Source organism: Temnothorax americanus, unplaced genomic scaffold (assembly GCF_048541705.1).
Source record: "Temnothorax americanus isolate GAGA-0224 unplaced genomic scaffold, ASM4854170v1 Scaffold4, whole genome shotgun sequence".
NCBI classification, from domain to species: domain Eukaryota; kingdom Metazoa; phylum Arthropoda; class Insecta; order Hymenoptera; family Formicidae; genus Temnothorax; species Temnothorax americanus.
The window spans coordinates 3,816,625-3,837,153 of NW_027509547.1; the positions used below are offsets into that span (position 1 = coordinate 3,816,625).

The window sequence follows — 20,529 nt, forward strand, 5'->3', positions numbered from 1 at the left end:
TCATACATTAACGAAGCTTTAAAAAAAAAAAAAAAAAAGAACAATAATACTGCAAGAAATATATTCTTCAGATTTTTTGCATATAATCGTTTTTCCTTCTCTAAATTCTTTGGAGATATAAATTTTAGCAGTTAGAAATTTTAGCACTTTGAAATATAATCCGTAAATCCGGATCAATTTGTGTGCGAGCAAAGCCAAAACACCAGAAAAACATTTTAAACAATGTTATTTTTGCGGACGAGAAGTTATTTTTATAAACGTAGCTTTCGAGCGCATTATTGTTGTTTGCCGTGATTAGCCGTACGGTTTTTCAAAATGTATTCGCTCGTTGTCGACGCGCGAAAGCGCGGAGAGAGGCGAGAGAAAAGAATAAAGACGAAAAGTCATGAACGGGCCATACGGAGGAGGACGACAACGACGGCTGAGCGGAAAGGAAGAGAGTATTTTTAGCGATTACACACACACACACATTGTTTTGTTGACTGCGACTTCGGGCGACATTGAATCGCACGCTCTCACTGGGGACTGCGGTTAACGCAGCGATCTTGTGCGTATACGTTACAAACGCGACAATCATAATCTCGCGAGAGATCTTAATAAGCTTGGCCGAATAAGATTCCTCTCTAAGAGTGAAACAGAGCTCGGGAGTCCGAGAAGATTGAGCAAAAGTATATATATACCAAATTATAAATTCGTGTAGTCGTTTCGGTTTTTCCAACGTCGCAATTTCTAAGAGTAATACGTTAATCTTACATAACAAATCTGAGCGCGACAATTTTCCCCCTTTTACATAAAACAATTGTTTACTTCTATTTTTTTATTCTACTGGAAATGGTAAATATCATGGTAAAATGTCAATGTTTGAATTTCAAAAGTAGATTGTTGAATCGCGGAAAATGTTAATGGCTTAATAAAAAGCAAATTATTGGACCATAAAATAAAAACAAATCTAAAAATTTTGACAGTACTCAAGTCCTTACAATCTACTATTTTACAACATGTAATGTTAATGGAGCCGTGCGATTAGAATTTCAGATATATGGTTAATAGCATGACCGTTGGTTACGTACGAGAAAGCGTACGAACGTATTTCTACATGCGTATAGCGCAAATCCCGTGTAACGTTTGGCCTGTTTCTTCTATACCCTTGCGTTTCGTGCCTCGTGACGCAACTGACCCTACGCGGCACGGTTCACAGCATCGCCAGGCGGGTCGCGACCGTTTTCTCAGATAACGAATTCATTCACAACGGGCGACAACGACGACGATTCAAGCTCGGCCAACCGGTATGCGCGACCTTACCGCACGAATAAACTTGCGAACCAGAGATGACGTCGATATTTCATTAAAAATATATCGACACTTTTCTTTCAATATCTTGATATCAATAGCAATATTAATTATGGGTATGGTTCGATGCTTTTTAACAATATTGAAAAAGAAAAGAAAGCGATATTAAAGTAATTTTATCTCTATTTTCGTGTTAAAATAGTTTTTCTTTAAATTGCATGTTTGTTTCAAACGACAAATATGCGCACGAATATTTAACGAGGAGGTATAAAGAGATGATAAATAGAAAAAGGAAGAGCGGATTGAAGTGAGAGTAATATATTACGTCCGTGTCTATATGGCGGCGGAGCAGGAAGGAAAGGAAAGAAAGAGAGAGCAGTCGATGCGACCCAAATAACACGAACTCCCACGTACAAACCGCGACCGGTGCATTCACTTTCAACGTCAGTGAAATAACCGTGCCGAGATTGTCATTTACAGACCGCAAAGCAAATTCGACAAATGCCCGTAAGAACGAAAAGGGTGTGGAAATTAAAAATAAATAAATAAAAATTTAAAAAGATAAGTGGAACGTTCAAGAAAAAAAGATTAAATTGCTTAATCGAATAGAGAAAATTGAGTATCTAGAGGATTAAGAGTCGGGGAAAAATCATTTCGATAAAATTTGTTCGTAACGAACTTATAAATGAAAATGTAAAGATGTAAAAATTAAATACAGAAGAAAAAATAAAATAATACAATATTTAGTTACACATATGTATAATAAGAGAGCTTAAAAATTGTTCGATGGTTCAAAGAAAACATAATTCAACGTTTGTGTATGTTAATTGTAAAAGTTTAATTGTAAAACTTTCGATATTATCCGCAAATAATATAGAAAAATTATCCTTAAAGTATTATCCTTGAAATTTCAAAGTTCGCACGCGACATAAAATGTGGCAAAAAGAAATAAAACACGAAGCGCATTTTTTTATTTAATGAACTATTAGGTACTCACGTTTCCCAAACGATGAAATCAACGCAAAATCCGAAAAATTTTCTACTTCTGAAGACTTACCTGCAACAAAAGAAAAGAATAAACAATCGACGTTAGTTATATGGAAAAAAAATAAATATATCGATAAAACCAAAATTTCATGATGCAGTTTCCAATAATTAAATTAAAAAAAATAAAAAAAAATGTACGAGAGGTCGTTGAGAGAATCCTCGTTGAAAAATAAATAATTCTCGTACGGAGACACATATAGAAGAATCACTCATTCATTATTAATGATGCTAGCTATTCGCAAGGATTTTCTTTTCAACACAATGTTGGTCGCGTTTGCGGAAGACCGATTTGGCAGGAAGCGTCTTTGGCATCGATGTCGCAGCCGGCGTGCCAGCTTGTCGCGAACAGGACAATGATCTCGTGTCATTGTCCGATAGTCCAGCATTCTCCGATCTCTTTTCGATAACTTCACAATCTTCGAAACCATCGATGATCGTGTTCTGGATATGCTATAGCATCTGGATCAATTATAAATTAATCCTCACTGCGCTCCTCCCTTTCGGAGTAAATAAAACGAGACACATTGTTGCAGGTCAATTAAGGGTCTTTGAAAAACCGCCTATATCAGTTATCTCGAATTATGTTATTAATCGCGAGAAAATAAATAACTTTTGCAATTCATTCTGTTACAACAAAACTAAATAGTAATTAGGAATGTGACAGTGGTCGAGAAAAAATGTAGGAAAATCTAGGGGTGGTTTCGACGAGCTGTATCCCATCTTGCAAGTCCGCTTTATCGAATCGGCGCGATATAATTGATGAAAAATTATGTGCACGGACGTGGAAAAACGAAGCGCGTATATCCTCTCTCGCTTCCGCGATCATAATCCAAGATGGATAAGTATCGAAAACCCTTTCAACCGCTAATGACACGTTTGATTAAATATCGATCAACATTTTTTTTCCTATTATCGTCCCGTGCTGCGTGTGTTACGGATGGATTCGCTCATCAAGGATACCCTGTATAAGTATACGGGAAAGCATCCGAAGGCTCTCGTGCATCTGTCACCTGGCGCTGCCATGCTTCCCTCAGCGCGCGCGTCCTGACTCACTCGATAATTGCGCAACGTTCATCGTCATCTTCATTATGAGTCATCGTCATCGTCCTACAAGGAGCTCAGTCATCTTCGTGGCTGGCTAATTATGTGTTAGGTAAAAAAATTTGTGTCTCGCGACTAATTTAACATCCCCCTGTCCTTCGAGATCTCATCGAAACGAGGGAAGGACTGTCCTGTTTCGCGTTATACGGCTCTCCAGAATCTTTCTACGAAATCTATATAGCTTGTTATAAGATATCGCTATTTGAAAAAAAAAAAACTTAATGTTCCTATATATATAGATAATATTTCTCCTTCTTTCTTTAAATTATATTCAGCTAATATCGAGATTAAAAGTTTTTCTATTTTTTAGCGAAAAATAAAAATACTTTTTCTGACAAATATATTTATAACAGTTTTTTTCACAAAATTATTTGTCAACAGATTAGTGATGGTTGAAATTTGGTTTTCGAAGCATTTGGATTTTAAGATATAATTTAAAGAGTACCAAATGTTCGAAGTGTGTAGATAAAAAATACATCATAATTAAACGCGAGATAATAAATATACATCATAACGTGCGAGAGTACATTGCATCAGCTACTTAATATTGTCTGCCAGCCAGCGGGAAAAGGGGAGAGAAGCGGGATGGTGTTCGCGAGGAAAGCCCAACACGCCGAAGGGTTGGCCAGAGTCGAAGGTGGTGGAGTGAGAGGCCAAGAGCAAACGAGGATAGACGCGGAGGAGTAGGAGAACGGAGACAGAGAGGAGGAAGATGGAAACAGGGAGGCTTAAGCAGGGGGCAGCAGGTGATGCGCCAGGTGGAGGACGATGGCGCGTGCGCCGTTTTGCCCCCCGCCTTCCGGTCACGTGCCCGGACTCCGCAACCTCTCGCCCCATCTCTCTCTTTCTCTCTCATCGCGGTAATCTCTTTTTTCGTTCGCTTTCTTCCTTTTTTCGAGAGCCGTCGACTAAGATACTTCGGCACTTTCGTTCGGCCCAGGCATAATAAGTGGCAATACGTAAAAAATGTAAATGCATCGAACGGCCACGCGACTCTTAACGATCATGCTGAAATTCGACGGCGAATTCGCCGAGCGTCCCGACAGAGCATCTTCTTTACGAATTATGTGTAACACTACAAGAGCAAAATTATTAATTATTTACAAAAATATTATAAACAAAATTATCCTCTTTAATTTAATAAACAAAATAATAAAATTGCCTTTTATTACAAGGTAAAATTGATGTGCACGTTTATTGCGTCCTTCCTGCAAGCAATCCCATCAATTTACCGTAATACACGAAAATAAACGCGCCGGTAGCAAAATGAGAGGCTTGTTTTCCTGTTGCGCCGCGGCTTTTGGCGGCAACATGCGTTTCTTGCTTCGCCGAAGACTTAGCAGAACCGACAGATGCCAGTCGGACGGAAAAAGTAAAAAAGAGCAACGTGGATGGGGGATGAGCCTCCGCTGCTCGCACGACTGTCTGCGCGGTGTCGATTATCTTTTGTATTTATTTGGTCGGGCTTTTATTGCTCTTGCTCGTACGCCTTCTCCTCTCTCTCTCTCTCTCTCTCTCTCTCTCTCTCTCCTCGGGCTCGCTTCTCGCTCTCTTTCGCTCGACCGCGAAAGTACGTAGGGCGTACGAACGGACAGGAAGTCAGATAACCATCGACCCTTACGCCTGGCGTCTTCGAGAAGCGAGCCCTCCGTTCGAAAGAGATTCCTTCTCGCACTCTCGAACTCGTGGCACTCGCGTAAACGCGTGCTCGGGGCATCGAAAATATTTATCGGACACGCGCTGTCTAGCAATCCCCACGAAAGTCGACGAATGATTGTAACGTTATGCAATGATTGTAACGTTATACATACACTGTGTATTTAAATACGTGTAAACATGTAAAGGCAACTGTTAGCATACTTATAAATAATCAAGGTAATTTATTATTGTACCGATCTACTGGTCTGTTTTAAAGAAAATCTTCGAAGACAGGAATATAAAGTATTTAAAAAAATTGGAGCACATAAAATAATCATCTATAATATGTAAAAAAAAATATTTTAAAATCTTTCTGAAAAATATATACAACCAATAGATATGAATAAAAATAAAATAAAGTATACCGTAGTTAAGTATTTTTTTTATCGAGAATCATTATTACAATAAAGGACTGAATTTGAATGTTCCAAAATTGCGACACAATGTTGCGTTCAATGAAATTTTCGCGAAGACGAAATGGGTTCCAAATTGCTGGAAGATGATCCGTAAACCAGAGGCGGGTGCGGGAAGTGAGTCTATATACCCTGTATACAGACATACGATGCACGGTGCCTGCTGGATAACCACGTGGCGCGTGTGTGTCAGCTGCGATACGAACGACGGTAACTCGGGTTCCTGTCAATACCGTTTGTACGCGCGCGAAGGAAGCTGCTTGAACTCCTTCGTCAATTTCTTCGCCAAAAAAGAGAGAGATAGACAGCGGTAGGTAGATAGAGAGGAGAAGAGAGCGCGATGAAAAATCAAGAACGTCACGGGCGAGGGTATAAAACGGCCAGAGAGTCGAGCAACAAGATGGAAAAGGTAAGAAAGTAGGTGTACTGACGGCGTACACGCAACCTGGCTACCTGCACCTAATCTAAATTTCTCGGTTCCACCCATAGGGCCCATCGGGCCAGCACCCCGGACACGCGCTGCTATGCGGAAAAGGGAGGAGGAAGAGGGAGGAAAAAGGTGCACGGCACTAAGAAATCACTTCATCGCGGCAGATGCTACCGCGAGGTGTATAGGGAAGAGGGTAGGGAGCGGGAGAGAGAAAGGTAACTCGGTCTAATTTATTTTTTTTTCTTATCGTGACACGCTCGTGCGGGACTCGAGAATGCGCCGGGGAAAACTGCATTCATTTTCCCGGTCTGATATCCGTGAAGAAAGGAATGAACTCTTTATCTGAGTTGGATAGAACATTTCAGTCAAAATGCGTGGATATAGCACGAAAAATCACGTGTCGAGCCTTTATCGTAATTTTTAAGTTGTTATAATTCGACGTTAAATATTTTGTGCTAATTAAACTTCCAAGTTCGGTTAATTTTTACTTGTCCACAAAATTGTTTTATAGTTACATATGACGTTTTATATGTTACGTATGACAAATTTTATTATACGAAGATATTTATTCGATAATTTTCATTTTTCATAGTTTCTTATATATCGATTGCGATATAGATCTCATGTTGACTGAGTTTACTGACGCGTTGACAGATTGATTCGACCGCAAAATACATTCAAGTTTTACAATTGTGCAACGCGGTGGAATAGAGTGCCAGCTCTTGGATGTGCGTAACCTCCATTATCAATGCATAGGGATCATTAGCTATCGCACGAAGGTAGTCGCGTGCTCGACATCAATAAACGTGATGGCGTACAAGGTGTTTTCGAGAAGACTAGGACATACAAGTCCATCGGACCGGTAAAAAAAAGCATTAAAGCAGTATCTTTCGTACACAAAGAGCTAGTTTCCCTAATCACTATACTTAAGGACTATCTTGTAATGAAATATGTAACATACAATCATCAGCGTCTGATACGAATTTTGGTTTGTTAATTGAATACGAAATTGAATAATGACGAAACCATTAAAAGAGAAAGATGCGTATAGACAAAAAGAATATAGAATTTATTTAATGGATCGACTTAATCATATAATTTTCGTAATAAAGTATTTATCTTCTTTTCCAAACGCGTAATTCCATGGACTTATACTACCATTTTGTGTGAATGTACAATTTTAGGTTAGTTATGTAATACATATTAATCTCATATATAAAAATCGAGATAATAAAATATTTCTGAGTAAATAATCACATGGAAAAACATGACTACTCCAGTTCGTTTAGTAGCTGCGATATGTATGAGATCAAATTGTGCGTATTATAGCAGCAGATTGAAACAGAAAATGCTATTGATACTCATTGAAAACATTGCTTTATTTTAATAATGCCTGAGCTTCTATAATATTACATTTTTCTTTTATGAAGAACAAGTAAAAAGTTGTAACAATAAATTCTGCCTTATTCATTTATTCCAAAATGAATCTGTATTCGACAAAAATTTATGGCATATATATTCAAGATAATATCAACAAGGCTGAAAGAGAAAAAGAGAGAGAAAAAGATGAGAGAGCTGGACGGACACGTGGGAGGGGATGGAGCAGAATGCAGAATGCAAGAGGAAGAAACGAGGGAGGGAGCGAGAAGGAAACCGAAGGAAACACATGCCGTGAAGGCTCGTGCCACGACGATCTAAGGCGTATCTCGCGAGCAGTTGCAGCTGCCTCACCGCGCGCGGCACAGCCGCAGCGCAAACCGCCCTGCCGAGAGCCCCCTTCTTCCTCCGTTCTCCGACGCGTCTCGTCGCGTCGCGTTTCTCGACTTACGGGGCACGCGGCGCGGCACCGGAGGGGCCCACTGCGTCCTTAAAACGAGCCGTCGTCCCCGGGCACCTTCCCTTCGCCGCGTCCGAGAGCTCCTTCCGAAGTCTCTCCCCCAAAAACCCCGCTACCGATCGCGACGTACGAGGTGCCGGTCGAAAGGTGGTTAGACGCTTCGAGGGGGAGAGGGTGGGACGCACTTCGCACCTGGACTCTTCTTTCGTAGCGCGTGCAGAAATGCGAACGTGCACGCGGCGATTGGCCTCTCTTACTGTTTTTTCCTCTTTCTCTCTCTCTTTCTTTTACCGCAGTCTCCCCGTGCCAACGGCAATTAAGAACCTGCCGCGCGATTGTCTTCCTCCGGGTGTAACAGATTGACTCATACCACTAACTCTGCAGTGATGCGATCAACGATCTTAAAGACACCAAATTCTCTTTCAAAATAAAACATAAATTTTGCCTTAAAATACATATTTTTTGCATACCTCGATAGCAAATAAAGTCTAAGAAAAAAAAATTTGAGATAAATTTTTCCGAAATAAACAAGATCCATTCAGAAGTCAAACTACAAAGATTATTATAATTCTTAAATCAATTTTTATATCTTTATACAATCCGCTAAATGTGGTGTGGACGCAATCGCATTGAAAACCCGTTCTACCGATATATTTTGGTAGCTGACTGACAAACCGAGAAGAGAGAGAAGGATAAAAGAGAGAAAGAAAGAGAGCACCAGAAGCTGTATGCCTGGTTGGACAAATTCGAACGTTGTCGAGCATTTGACAGCGATTGGGCAAAGATAGATTCAGTTACCAGGTTTAACGCGAGCCTAGCGTCGTAACATGATAACCAATCGCCTCGCCTCTGTTCTTTTTCGAAGAACCGGCCGTGGCGTTGAACCCCATCGCCTAATAATGGATCAACGAATCATCTCGCATTATGTGAAAAATCTTGTCGAATATCTCAAGAAAGTATCAAATAAAATCTATCAAAAAAGTAGATTATATTGTTTTCAATCATATTGCGAGCAAAGAAAAAGGAAAAGAAGTAATTTCCAAGTAAATTTATAATATATAAGTTAAAATGTTCGTCTTTCGTTAAATTTCATGCGCTAAATTTTAAATGTATTTTTAATGATATATGTACATATTAAACGTATGTCATTATATAAGTTTTTGTTTAGCAATTCATCTTTCGACGAAAGTAAACCGCGCGAATTTCCTTATTAGCGACTTGACGCTTCTCTTTGGACTTTGTCTTTCAAAAGTTCTAAGTGATACTCAAAATAATCGCCCAAAGTTTTTTCCGTCCTGGTCTCCCAAACTTCTTTTATTTCTGAAAGCGCGGCTCTCAAATGGTACTCGTAGCCACGTTTCCCAGGATGGCGGTTGATAAAAGGTTCGATCGGGTTATTTCATCTTCGATCTTCCTAGAGGATAGAATAGTCCGGGAGTTTCGTCACCATGACCGAGAAAGAAAGGTAGAAAGAGCTGGCGGAGAACGAACACCGTGAAGAAACACTTAGTTGCCATCGTGTTTAATGCACGTCAAAAGGCTTTCGTCGTCGTTGATGTCCTTGTCGTCATCGTGGTCGCACTTCTCTCTGGGAGGGAAGTTCTTTAACGTTGTCCCAATCCATGGAATGTTTGCGACGAGATAACTGATGAAAGATGTTGATCCTAGTATCACGACGGCGTTGAAAAGAAAAATACCGTGAATTCGTCCATGTCGACTTAACGCGAGGAAACCCGGTGGAATCACGCGTTTTTTTAGTAGAATAATTAATTTTTCACGGTTATTACCTTTCATTATATTATCTTATATCCATATAGTTTTAGAATCAGAGCTCAATTAACGTTAGTCATTAATTGTGATATCTATTCTATGATTGTACTATTTCGTGATTGTATCATTTCTCCCAATACAACAAGAATGAATATTTTTTTCTACTGAACAATATCTTAATTTATTGTATTAGAAACGTGAAATAGTGACGAAAAAATAAATGCGTATATTGACGACTAAGAACTACTTTTTTCTCTTTTTACTTTAGGCTTTCATCTAAATTCTTTGATCAAAGTTCGCATCTGATAAGTAGCACGCCGGAATTGGAGAGAAAAATCGGCAACGTAGTTGCAAGAACGCAGTTTGAAGTGATCGTTATTGGGGGTCACGTAGATTACTCCGGGGCGGGCCGGGCGGGCGTCATTTCCGCGTGGGCGTGTACCGCTCCGAGGGGATGAACAGGGGAAACGACGACAAGGACGACGAAAGGGAGTGTGATTATCCCTCTTACGTAGCTCTAGAATTAGACTCGTCGATCGCTCAGACACGACAGCTGGAGTAAATTTTCAAGATTCTAAATGGTGTCTATTTCCTATAATCTTCCGGGTGAAATAGCACCCCGCCATTTCCTTGCCGTCATAGTCTCGTTATCATACAATATTACTATCTGAGAACAATTCCGACTTATACATTATAGCATTAATTAAAATTTAATTTGAAAAAAATTTAACCTCGCTCCTATTTCTGATCGCTTGTCTATATTTCACTATGTTTATTTTTTAACAAGTATTTTAAATAGCTACGTTAATTTGTGATTCATACGTAACTGTTCATGTTAATATTCCATACTAAAAATATATTTCTACATTTTTAGAATAGTAGATAATAAACTTTTTTGTTCAATTCAGTATATACACGTCTCTTGAATTTATCCCCGCAAAATCATGTCGCAACTATAAATAAAATCATGATCGTAGCTAGACACATACATACATATGTAAAGGAACACGCACACAATGTCTTACAAATATGCATCGAGTACGAATTGAACATTGCGATTTAAATGGAAGAAGCGAAAACGCGATGATGGGCACGAGGGCATCGTTCGCGCGCGTGTTTGCGAGGGGCGCAATGTGTAAATTCGCATCTCGAAGCCACAGTGTTCCGAAGGAACGCTGGTCGTCGATCGCCGCGTCGATCTCTTTACTTTCTCTCTCCTCTTTCTCTTTCTCTCTCGCTTTCCCCGCACACTCGCATCGGCCGAAGGGCACCCCAGAAGCAACGAGACCCAGAGGGTGCATCGGAATCGTAGAGGTCCGAGGGTAACAAACGCGAGTAAAATGGATAAAGGCTACACCTGGCCTCCGGATGGTCGACGGCGGCACGCGCTACTCCTCCTCTCCCTCTATGCTCCATCTCTGTCTCTCCCTCTCTCTTCGTCGCTCTTCTCTCTCCCCACGAATAAGTCTCGTTTCTACCCGAGTGTACACACCTGCCCCTCACCGACACGCATGCACGTTGTTACGGCCGTGCGCGCAGCAAGGGTCGTAAATGCACACGGATTACTCCCGGCGATGCCGGTGGTGCGGAGGATGTGGAGAGAGACAGGCAGCCACTGCCGTAACCGGAGCGTAGAGCACCCGAAGCTCTCATTTCGGAAATAGGGAAGACCATCGAAATCAGAAAAGAAACGATGCATTTTTAGATTATCCCTTTGGATGTTTTAAAATTTCGGAAAATTAACACCCACTCAGATGCTAGAAGTGGTATTAATATTTTAGAAATATGAATAAGCCTATTAAAGCATATTTTTTAATATTTTAAAAATTATTTTTTCAAAATTAGAAGTAATTGAGTCTTTTTATAAAATAATATAGAATCAAATCAGAGTATTGACGATGATAAATTTTCTTTTTGCTTATGAAAATTATATCATTTAGTTATTATATAAAGAAAGTTTAAAAAATATATAATTTAATTCAAAAAAATTTTTGGAAGATGTCTTGTTCGAAGCATAAAAAGTCTGTTTAATATCAATGAAAGTAATCGTCATATTACTTAACACATTCAAAACACGATAATACGACAAACAGAAAAAGTTTAATTCTACTTGTACAATAACGATATTCGCGAGTCGATAAATTTGTTTTTTTCGTTCATTCATGATAGCATTGATATAGGTAATTTCCTTGTTATGAAGATCGAATGTTTTAATTGACATTTGGAATAACACCCGGCCCTGCCAACAGAGGAGACGAACGGGACAGACACAAAGCGAGAAGTTGCACGAGAGAGCAAAGACCTAAAAGCCGGCTGCTAGCGGTGACGCGACTGTTTTCGTAGCTGTTTCCGTTGGCGCTACCCTCGCCACACAGCTTCCTCTTCGTTAGTCTCGTCGATCCGGCGATCCCTTAATCCCTCCTTGGTCGGCACATCGCATCGAGAAAGTAGTTACGCATTTTTCTTTTTACACACTTTTTTCAAGACTCTCCCCAAGGCATTTTACAATACTACATTACTAACCCTTATTCGAACAACTGATTGAAATCAGTGGACTAAAATTTAAACTGAGATTCACCTCCGAACTGCAAACTTAATTTTGTTAAACTTTAACTTAACTAGAGTTTAGAATTCAGCTCGTAAAGAGAAATCGCTTTTCAAAATAAATTTATAACTTTATAAGACAATAAGACTCTACTTGATTTTTATTAAGCAAACATGTTTTTACGCATGTGGAACAATTTTATTTTCTAAAAATGATAAGTATCCTTTTTCGGACATAAACTTTTAGAAATAAATAAAATTAAGCACTTTGACACTAATTGTAAACGTGTTACTCGGTGTTTGAACATACTATAGCGTGTGTAAACGCAAAATTTTCACGACAGGATGCGGATCGAGCAACGAGCGAACAAGGCGAGCAATAATCGGCGTAGTGCACGTTATTAAAAGTTTACCAGCTTGCATTTTCTACGTTATTGCGACACCGTTAATGAGGCGAGGGGGCCTTAATGACCATTTTCCGTGGCAGATGTCTATAAAAGCTATATCATATTGAACGGCGCTGCTAGTGTCTCGCGTCTCGTTCCAAGGAGTTATTAACGTACGATGGTTACGCTTTCGAATAGAGGCAAAGGCGCGGAAAAAGTATACGCGGCTAGTAGGTAAGACGGGTAACAACGAAAAGAAGGAACAAGACCGGCAGATGGTCATAGGGCGCGTGCCTCGGCCGGCTCTACGATTTCTTTAGAGACCCTTTCGATGGAGGCAATTACGGATACTGGCACTTCGCAATATACCGGCACGAGCGATTATTTATTCTTCGCCCGCACTTCTCGTCTACACCTTCTTCAATTGATTTGCCAATCAATTGTCAATTGCATAATTTGAAATAAATTTATTTTCCTCTCTCCAACTGCGATTTCTGGAAAAACAATCTCCCGCAGTTGCGCGATCTCTCTCATTGTAGCTGCGACATGCATTATTGACGAACTGCCATTTTTTTTTACGCATCGTGGTAAATATTTTAGTTATTTACGCATGCAACGTATTGACACGATATGCAATGTTTACCGTGCTAGAAAATTCGCATCGGCCAATGTGCTCTCTTCGTTGCTCTCTTTCGTTGCTTTACGTCGCGCAATATCGTGCAATCATGGAGCTATTAAAGGTGACGTTACTGAATCGTACCCTTCCCCAATATGTGTCCTTAAAAGTAAATAAAACTCTTATCTGATCAAAATCGCACTCACATATGCTGAAATATTTATTCGATATTGATTTACAATTATATATATTATGAACATTCTACGTACCTATACCTACGCGATAACTGTGACAAATGGTTGTTTTTGCTAATTCAACTCGGACACCAACATCATAAATAATAAAATGCATGCATAATAAAACAGCGATTCCTTGGAACGGTAAATAATGTTTGTCTATTGTATCATTTTTATTTCCGCCTCTTTTGACGAAGTCAACTGTTTTATTTCCGTAATGAGTCAATTCGTGGAACAACATAATAAACGAGTAAACAAGTAAATAAATGACATTTCCTAACGAACAATCCTCAATTCCTCATCAGGTAATGATTTTGCAAGTGAAAAGCGGGAGTGAGCGACCAACAGCGGGCGAAGAAAATAAAGCAGAGTAGGAACGATTGGAAAATCATGCCATCTGGCCGAAAGCTGTGTTCACACTGAACAATGTCCGTATTATCTATTCTCCGCAGTGGCAACAGAGGCACGACATTGGCAAATATTCGACGGCCGGGATCGACCCAGTCATCGTCGAACCAAATTTCGTCGTTTCTGACTCACATCAACTAACAGAGCAAATCGAATTCGTGACGTGCGCGTTAGAGGGTTGTAATCTGCGATAAAGGACTTTCGTGGCCTACCAACGGTGATTTATAATAGAATTAGGATCTGTCGTTGTAGCATGTATAGCAGCAACGTTGAATAAAGTGCAGCGATATTTCTTAATGCATGTACCGGTTTAAAACGGTTTTATGGGGAAATTCCTTGTACGTAATGCTTCATAAATGCTATGATTAATGAATATAAAAAAATGAAATAAACAAAAAGCGCCTTGTCGACTAAATTTACATAAGCGATTTTTACATAACTTATAGATTCATAGGAGATGAATCTCTAAAGCTTTATGTCAAAGTATTGAATTTCAACAAACGAAAAAGAGAAATCATTTTCACCTCGCCTCTGATAGTTCCATTAAAATAAGATTGTAAAAAATAAAGAAATATATCATATCTAAAAAATCAGAAAGTAGAAGAAAGAAAGAAAAACGGCTCGAATAATGTGAAAACGATATTTATTCGTGCAGGTATACGAAATATCGTAACATATATTTTCGACTTTTATTTTATCCGCTCTTAACATTCAATCAAAATGAGATAAATGTCTTCTCATTCTGAGAAACACTATTAAATTTTTTCCAGTTATATACTCTCTAAATCTGAATCAGTGAATAAGTCACTGATTCAGATTTAGAGAGTATTTTTTGTTTTCTCGGAAAACACTTTATCCTTAATATAAATTTTTGATGTAAGAATAATATTCCACGTATAACGTATAACCAATAATAAAATCATATTCGTTAACTTATTAAAATCTTCCGATACCTTTGCGGAAAAGGAAAATTCTTGTATATTTCCGTTAAACTTTCCAGACTAGCGATGCTCCTAACGTAAGAAAAGAGCAGACGGTGTAGTAAATATAGCGGAAAAGAAGGGACAGAACGACGACGGAGCACGCGGGAGGGCGTAGCAGGAAGTCGGAAATGTGTCGAAATACCAGAACTCGTTAAAGTATCGCGCCCACACGCTTCGGTCCACTTTCGGCGGCGAGTCGCGTCGTCCTCGGTGTCGTCGTCGTCGTCGTCTAGACTCCTTGCAGACATGACCTAAGGCCCAGATTAATTTTAGCAGTATTTTGTTTCGTCTGCCGGTCGATGTCGTACGCACACGGCGCGGCGTACCATCCGGACAAACCCGTCGTGTCGACCCGTCGCGCGCCGCCCCTCTAACCCGTTCGGTATTCCGAAATATTTCCCATGCACGCGCGACGCGCGTTTCACGGAACTGCGTCGCGACGCCGAAAGTATTAGCGTTAAGTCTAGAACGGTCGCCGATGATAATTCTACTTGCCCATCAACAATTCTCGCTTCTCCGAAAAGAGACCGCGCCAGGTTGATGTCCCGACATAAAAGATAGTTAGGTTGAACGAACAGCGTAACGCGTTAATGGCGCATATAAGAACAAAGAATATGTGTTCTACGTCGCGGGTTTGCCGGTAAATTTAACCGCGTACGAATTTTATTCGTGTGATCTGATGTGATTCTGTGTATTCGAGGTAAACAGAGAATTGAAGTCAAGCGGTCACGTGTTTAACGTTAAGCGATGCGAATAAAGATCAAAGTGTCAGGAGAATATGCCTTCGCGCGAAAATTCTTTCAAGATAAAGAGACACGCCACGAGGTTTAATATCAGCTCGCGTGCGCTCTTACCGTGTATTAATTTTTTACGTGAAAAAATGAATTTAATACCGCGAGTTTCACGAGAGAGGAGCGAGCGTGCAGTCATGCCTATATGATATTCTTCGTTCGTCGAGAACGTCTTGGTTTCTAACGTTAACCCGACGTCTCCCGGGCTCGTATACTCCGAAAGAAACTACGTGGTTACACCATGGAATCCTGTGACCGCGTAATACGCGCACGTTATCCTTAACCGTGGGTAATCGGAAACCGTCCAAGAACGCGTGAGCGGTTACGAAACACGCCTTTAATTACACGCTGCGGCGTATTGGAGCAGCCGGCGACACGCAACTGCGACCCACAAGAAATATCTTTTTTCTATCGACTTAAAGATGACTCGTTAATTTAAACGATTTGTATCAAGAAATGTCATTGTAGAGACTACAATATATCTGAAGTATGTTGAAATATAAAAGAAGCTATTTCAAATATGCATAGATATATCTATTTAAATATATATATTTTTTTATCCGTACTTTTTTTATACAACACCTTTGATATTATTTCGTGAATGCTAGGAGCGTTAAACTTTCGACAATACGAATTGAGATCAGGGCATTTCTCTTGAAAGTTTGATGCATCTTTTCGTGGAAAGCTTGATTATGTTCGATCGCATATGCTAATGTTCTTAGTACGGTCTCGTGCATGGACTACAGTTTGCGAAAAAACAACGGCGGTTTTACCGGCGACTGGGGCAGCACGCTATTTCCGCTTTTTGCCTAGGTCCACTTAACCGCGAGGCGAATCGAAAACTCTTCTACCGTAGAAGATTTATATTTTTCCTGCAGTTATACACGCGTAATAATTCTTGGAATTTTTAATAAAGTCACAAAGATTTTCATTGCGATAATCTAGCCGGTGAAATACTTGAAAGCTTAAGAAATGTGTGCAAAATGTGTTGTTATTTTGAAATTTAGTTTTATAACGAAAATATTTGCTCGTCTTGTATTTCTCGCGATGTCAAATGCAATAATTATTTCACTTATTATACAGTTATTTCTAAAAAAATTGTTAAAGCGCTGTGAAAGATTACGCCATTAATGAGATTATTTATCAGATGCAAAATAAAAAATGTGGAAAGTGCAATTTCCGTGATTTTTCATATAAAAAAATATTTTTTTAATAGCTCGTTTATTTTGACATCTGCCGCAATCCTTTCATCGATTCCTCAATTTTGTTAGTGATAACGTCCTCGGTGATCTCGTGTTCGCGAACATAGAAACGTACTCGCGTATACTTGCTTCAAAGTTCGCTCATCCGAGACGCATCCGAATGCCCCGAACGAGAGAAAGAAGACAAATGAAGAAAACGAGAGAGCGAGAAAAGGAGAGAGACAGATAGGGGAAGGGACAGTATAAAGGGTACCGCAAAGAGAAGGAAGGGGGGATGGGAGAGAGCGCAAAAGGCCGGATGACGATGACCTCAAACGAGGCGCCCGGCAGTTGAAACGGCGCAGAGAAGGGAGGACGCGACGCCGCGCGCCGCGACGCTGACGCACCGTGTATATTTGGCTAGTCCGCGCTCACAACGTCCGAATCATGCATAGCAGCTTCTTCTTCTTCTTCTTCTTCTTCTTCTCGTAGTAGGTAATACGTTCGGGCGAATTCTGTCCACGCCGATATGAGCCGTCTCGGGTGGAAAGGTACGGGACTAAGAATAAGCATTTGAAGAAATTGGGAAAAAACACGGCGTTGAAAGTTTGTTAAACCCTCACTTGGCAATTTGCGAGAAAGAAACTTGAAAAAGAACAGAACGGTATCGAGTAATTTCAGTTTTGTTACGAATTTGTAGAAATTCTACAAATATATCGTTATATTTTGCTTTGATAAATTTTATTCATCATGATAAATAAAATATCTCACGAAATAAAACGCAGGGTGATTTAATTATGCTGTAAATGTAATGTACACTCTTTCATATATATCTCTCCAGTCATCAAAAGACCTACTGGGCCACTGTAGTATCGAGCGTAAACGAATTTATTGAATAATTATTCAACACGTAATCGGAGACTGAATAGGAGGATCACGGTGAAGCGCAAAATAATGACGGGCAAAGCGGAAGATATAAATGCTGTTGCATAGCGACACATTGACGTAATCTACGCTATGCGTTTGGATTGATTCGACAGCGATCTCTCGCACGATGGTACATCGTCGTACTCTCGGTCTTTCCATGCGAACCGTCATGATCGCTGAGAGGAAGCTCATCCGTGTGTGTTTTTTATTTAGCTTTCAATTATACGGCCAACACTTGCATATTTCCGTATATATCGTGAAGGATTTGCCAAAGCGAGAAGAATTATGTCGCGTACGACATAAATGACGGACTTTTAGAGGGTGAAACGAGCGCTACTTACCGGTCGAAGCTCTTTTCCGAGCTGGCGTGTTGCTGCAGCCGGTTGATTTGAAAGAGCTGCTCGTCTCCTCCGCCTTCGTCACCTCCGCCTCCGCCCCAAACATTTCTGGATTCGGAACTCTCATTACTGTCATTGACTTCCTCGTCATCCTCGGCTTCCATTGCTGCAACATTTGATAAATTCAGAATTAGTGAAACCATATTGTGTGAAATATATGAAAATATATGGGAAATTATTTTTGTTTAGGTGAATTAAAGCGACACGTCAAATTTTTATATGAAACAAACTCTATTAACTGTTCCTTATTCATATATAAATAAATCAGGATATTTTTTACAAGGCAATTTTTCGAGACGCGCGCGCGGTAAAATATTACGAAAAAAGAGTTTCTAAGAAATCGCCCACGTTGACCTCGGAAGAATAACCGAATCGATTATAGACAGATCGTACGTAATTTGATTTCTTTTTATCCGCCATGAAGAACGAAGCCACTGGCGGCGGAAGGATCGGCGAACGTAACGAGTACGATGGCAGCGGCAGCAGGTGATGCGATAGCAGCGAGGAAACGATTCAAAGGAAAAGATATCACGGACACCCCGAGACTTTCAACGAGCTCGCCCCTACTTAAATCTCCGCTCTTCCTCGCTATATATCCTCTATCTCGCCTGCCCTCTGCAATGCCCCCGTTGATTTTCTTCGCCACCCTTTACACTCCCACACAATATTGATTTCTATCGATCTTTTTTCCCATTCTACCTGTTTAGCGAAGTTACGAAAGGCAATGAACTAGGACAAACAGTTATTGGTTAATATATACGGTTACCGGCCCACACTTAAGTTCATGAGCCTCAATTAGGTTAATTCTTGCACTTATGCCAAATTTTCACGACAGCGCATTCCACATTTCTCTAAGGAAACAGAGGTTATTCACATAATGATATTTTCACGAATAAAGAATAAATAAACGGATTTGTCTATTTGTTAAATAAAATTTTAATTATTTTCAACTTTGCTTATATTTGATATATCTTGTTATAAAATTAATAATAGGAATAAAAAAAAAAACGCAATTATATCTTCTGTCACTATACTGTGTTCAATGAAATATTCAATCGTAACTCGATAATTATTTCGATATTACGAACATAGAAAAATTATAACAACGATTGGTATAAATATAAAATATATTTCTGTATTTATATTATCAAAAATAACTCACTAAAATTATACAGATTTCAATCTCTGATCATTTGCGCAAATTAAATATTCCTCAAAAGACTCTAATAATCTCTAATGACTCTAATGACTCTAATAATGAATCTAATAATTTCATGGCTTAATATTACTCCTCGTATATTCCTCCAAAATATGAATTATTTTCATAATTAAAGTAATTATGAAATATTAAAGTAATTTTTTTTCTTCGTCGATATCCTTAAATTAAAAGAATATTCCGCAAAAAACGGAAACGGGAATGCAAAATAAAATGACACGAGTTGCCTCAGTAAGTTATCGAAAGAAGATGGACATGCAAAATATAAACGAGAAGAAAGCAAACCTAGCATATAAAATACCGGAAGGAGAATCGATGCCAATCTGATTGTATAGGCGCTCTTTTATCGCAAGATTCGTATCTATATCAGCTCTTCTATCTAAAACGAGTATCCACCCTTTTCGAAATTATTTTCTTCATTATATGACACGTTCTTCGATGTACTCACTCTTTCAATACAGGCATTACCGACTAGATATTTCAAAACTTTCAAATATTTATTTAAATCATATTCAACGTAAATCATATATTCAACGCGCCATGTACACGAAAATTTGTCTATATTGTAACACAAAGCATTTCTTGGCTTTATTTCTAGCTTTATTAACTTTATCCATAAACTATTACTTCCGTCAAGCATCTGTTTCTGTCAATGTCTATATGCCAGACATGTCCAATAACTGTGATACGATCGGCGAGGAAATGATTCCTTGTAAAAGGGCAAATGAGAAATATAAAATAAACGTGTTGTTTTCAAAAAAGATTACTTCAAATATGAAAATAGTTACTTCTGTTTCATTATATATTAATATTTATAAACCGATTCATTTCTTTAAAATAATAATTAAGAACAGTTAGAGGTTAGAATATTACGTTTTTTTTTGTTTGCAAGAGTTCCCAGAGCTTACTTCCTCGCTTATTTGCCATGTCTATTCGTCGAGAGATCAGTAAAAACTGACAACAATATACCCAGTATCGAAATAAATACACAACGTCACGTAAATAAATTCTTTCGCGCAAGAATTTTACACGATATAGTTGTTCATAAGTATCAATACATAAGAAGACGCACGTATTTTCGTATTCAAAGTAGGTTTTCTCAGAAAGCACACAACCAAATGAGAAAAATTTATTTTATATATGTTATTTATCTTTGCATATATATAAAAAGGAAATTCTTTTCCGAATTACCGAATAACTAGTGTTTAATCCCGTACATAATAAAAAGTAAAATCTTGTAATATTTTTATATTTTTA

At 39.1% G+C, this 20,529-nt stretch overlaps 1 protein-coding gene across 3 annotated transcripts in view; it reads right to left on the minus strand.

The window, feature by feature from the left end:
* LOC143902565 (serine/threonine-protein phosphatase 4 regulatory subunit 1) overlaps positions 1–20,529 on the minus strand; it is a 129,255-nt gene that overhangs the window by 84,441 nt on the left and 24,285 nt on the right. For all 3 annotated transcript variants that reach the window (XM_077415565.1, XM_077415567.1, XM_077415568.1), the window contains one exon: positions 18,000–18,162. In XM_077415565.1, coding sequence (XP_077271691.1) covers positions 18,000–18,162 — 163 coding nt within the window. The remainder of the gene's footprint in view (positions 1–17,999; positions 18,163–20,529) is intronic.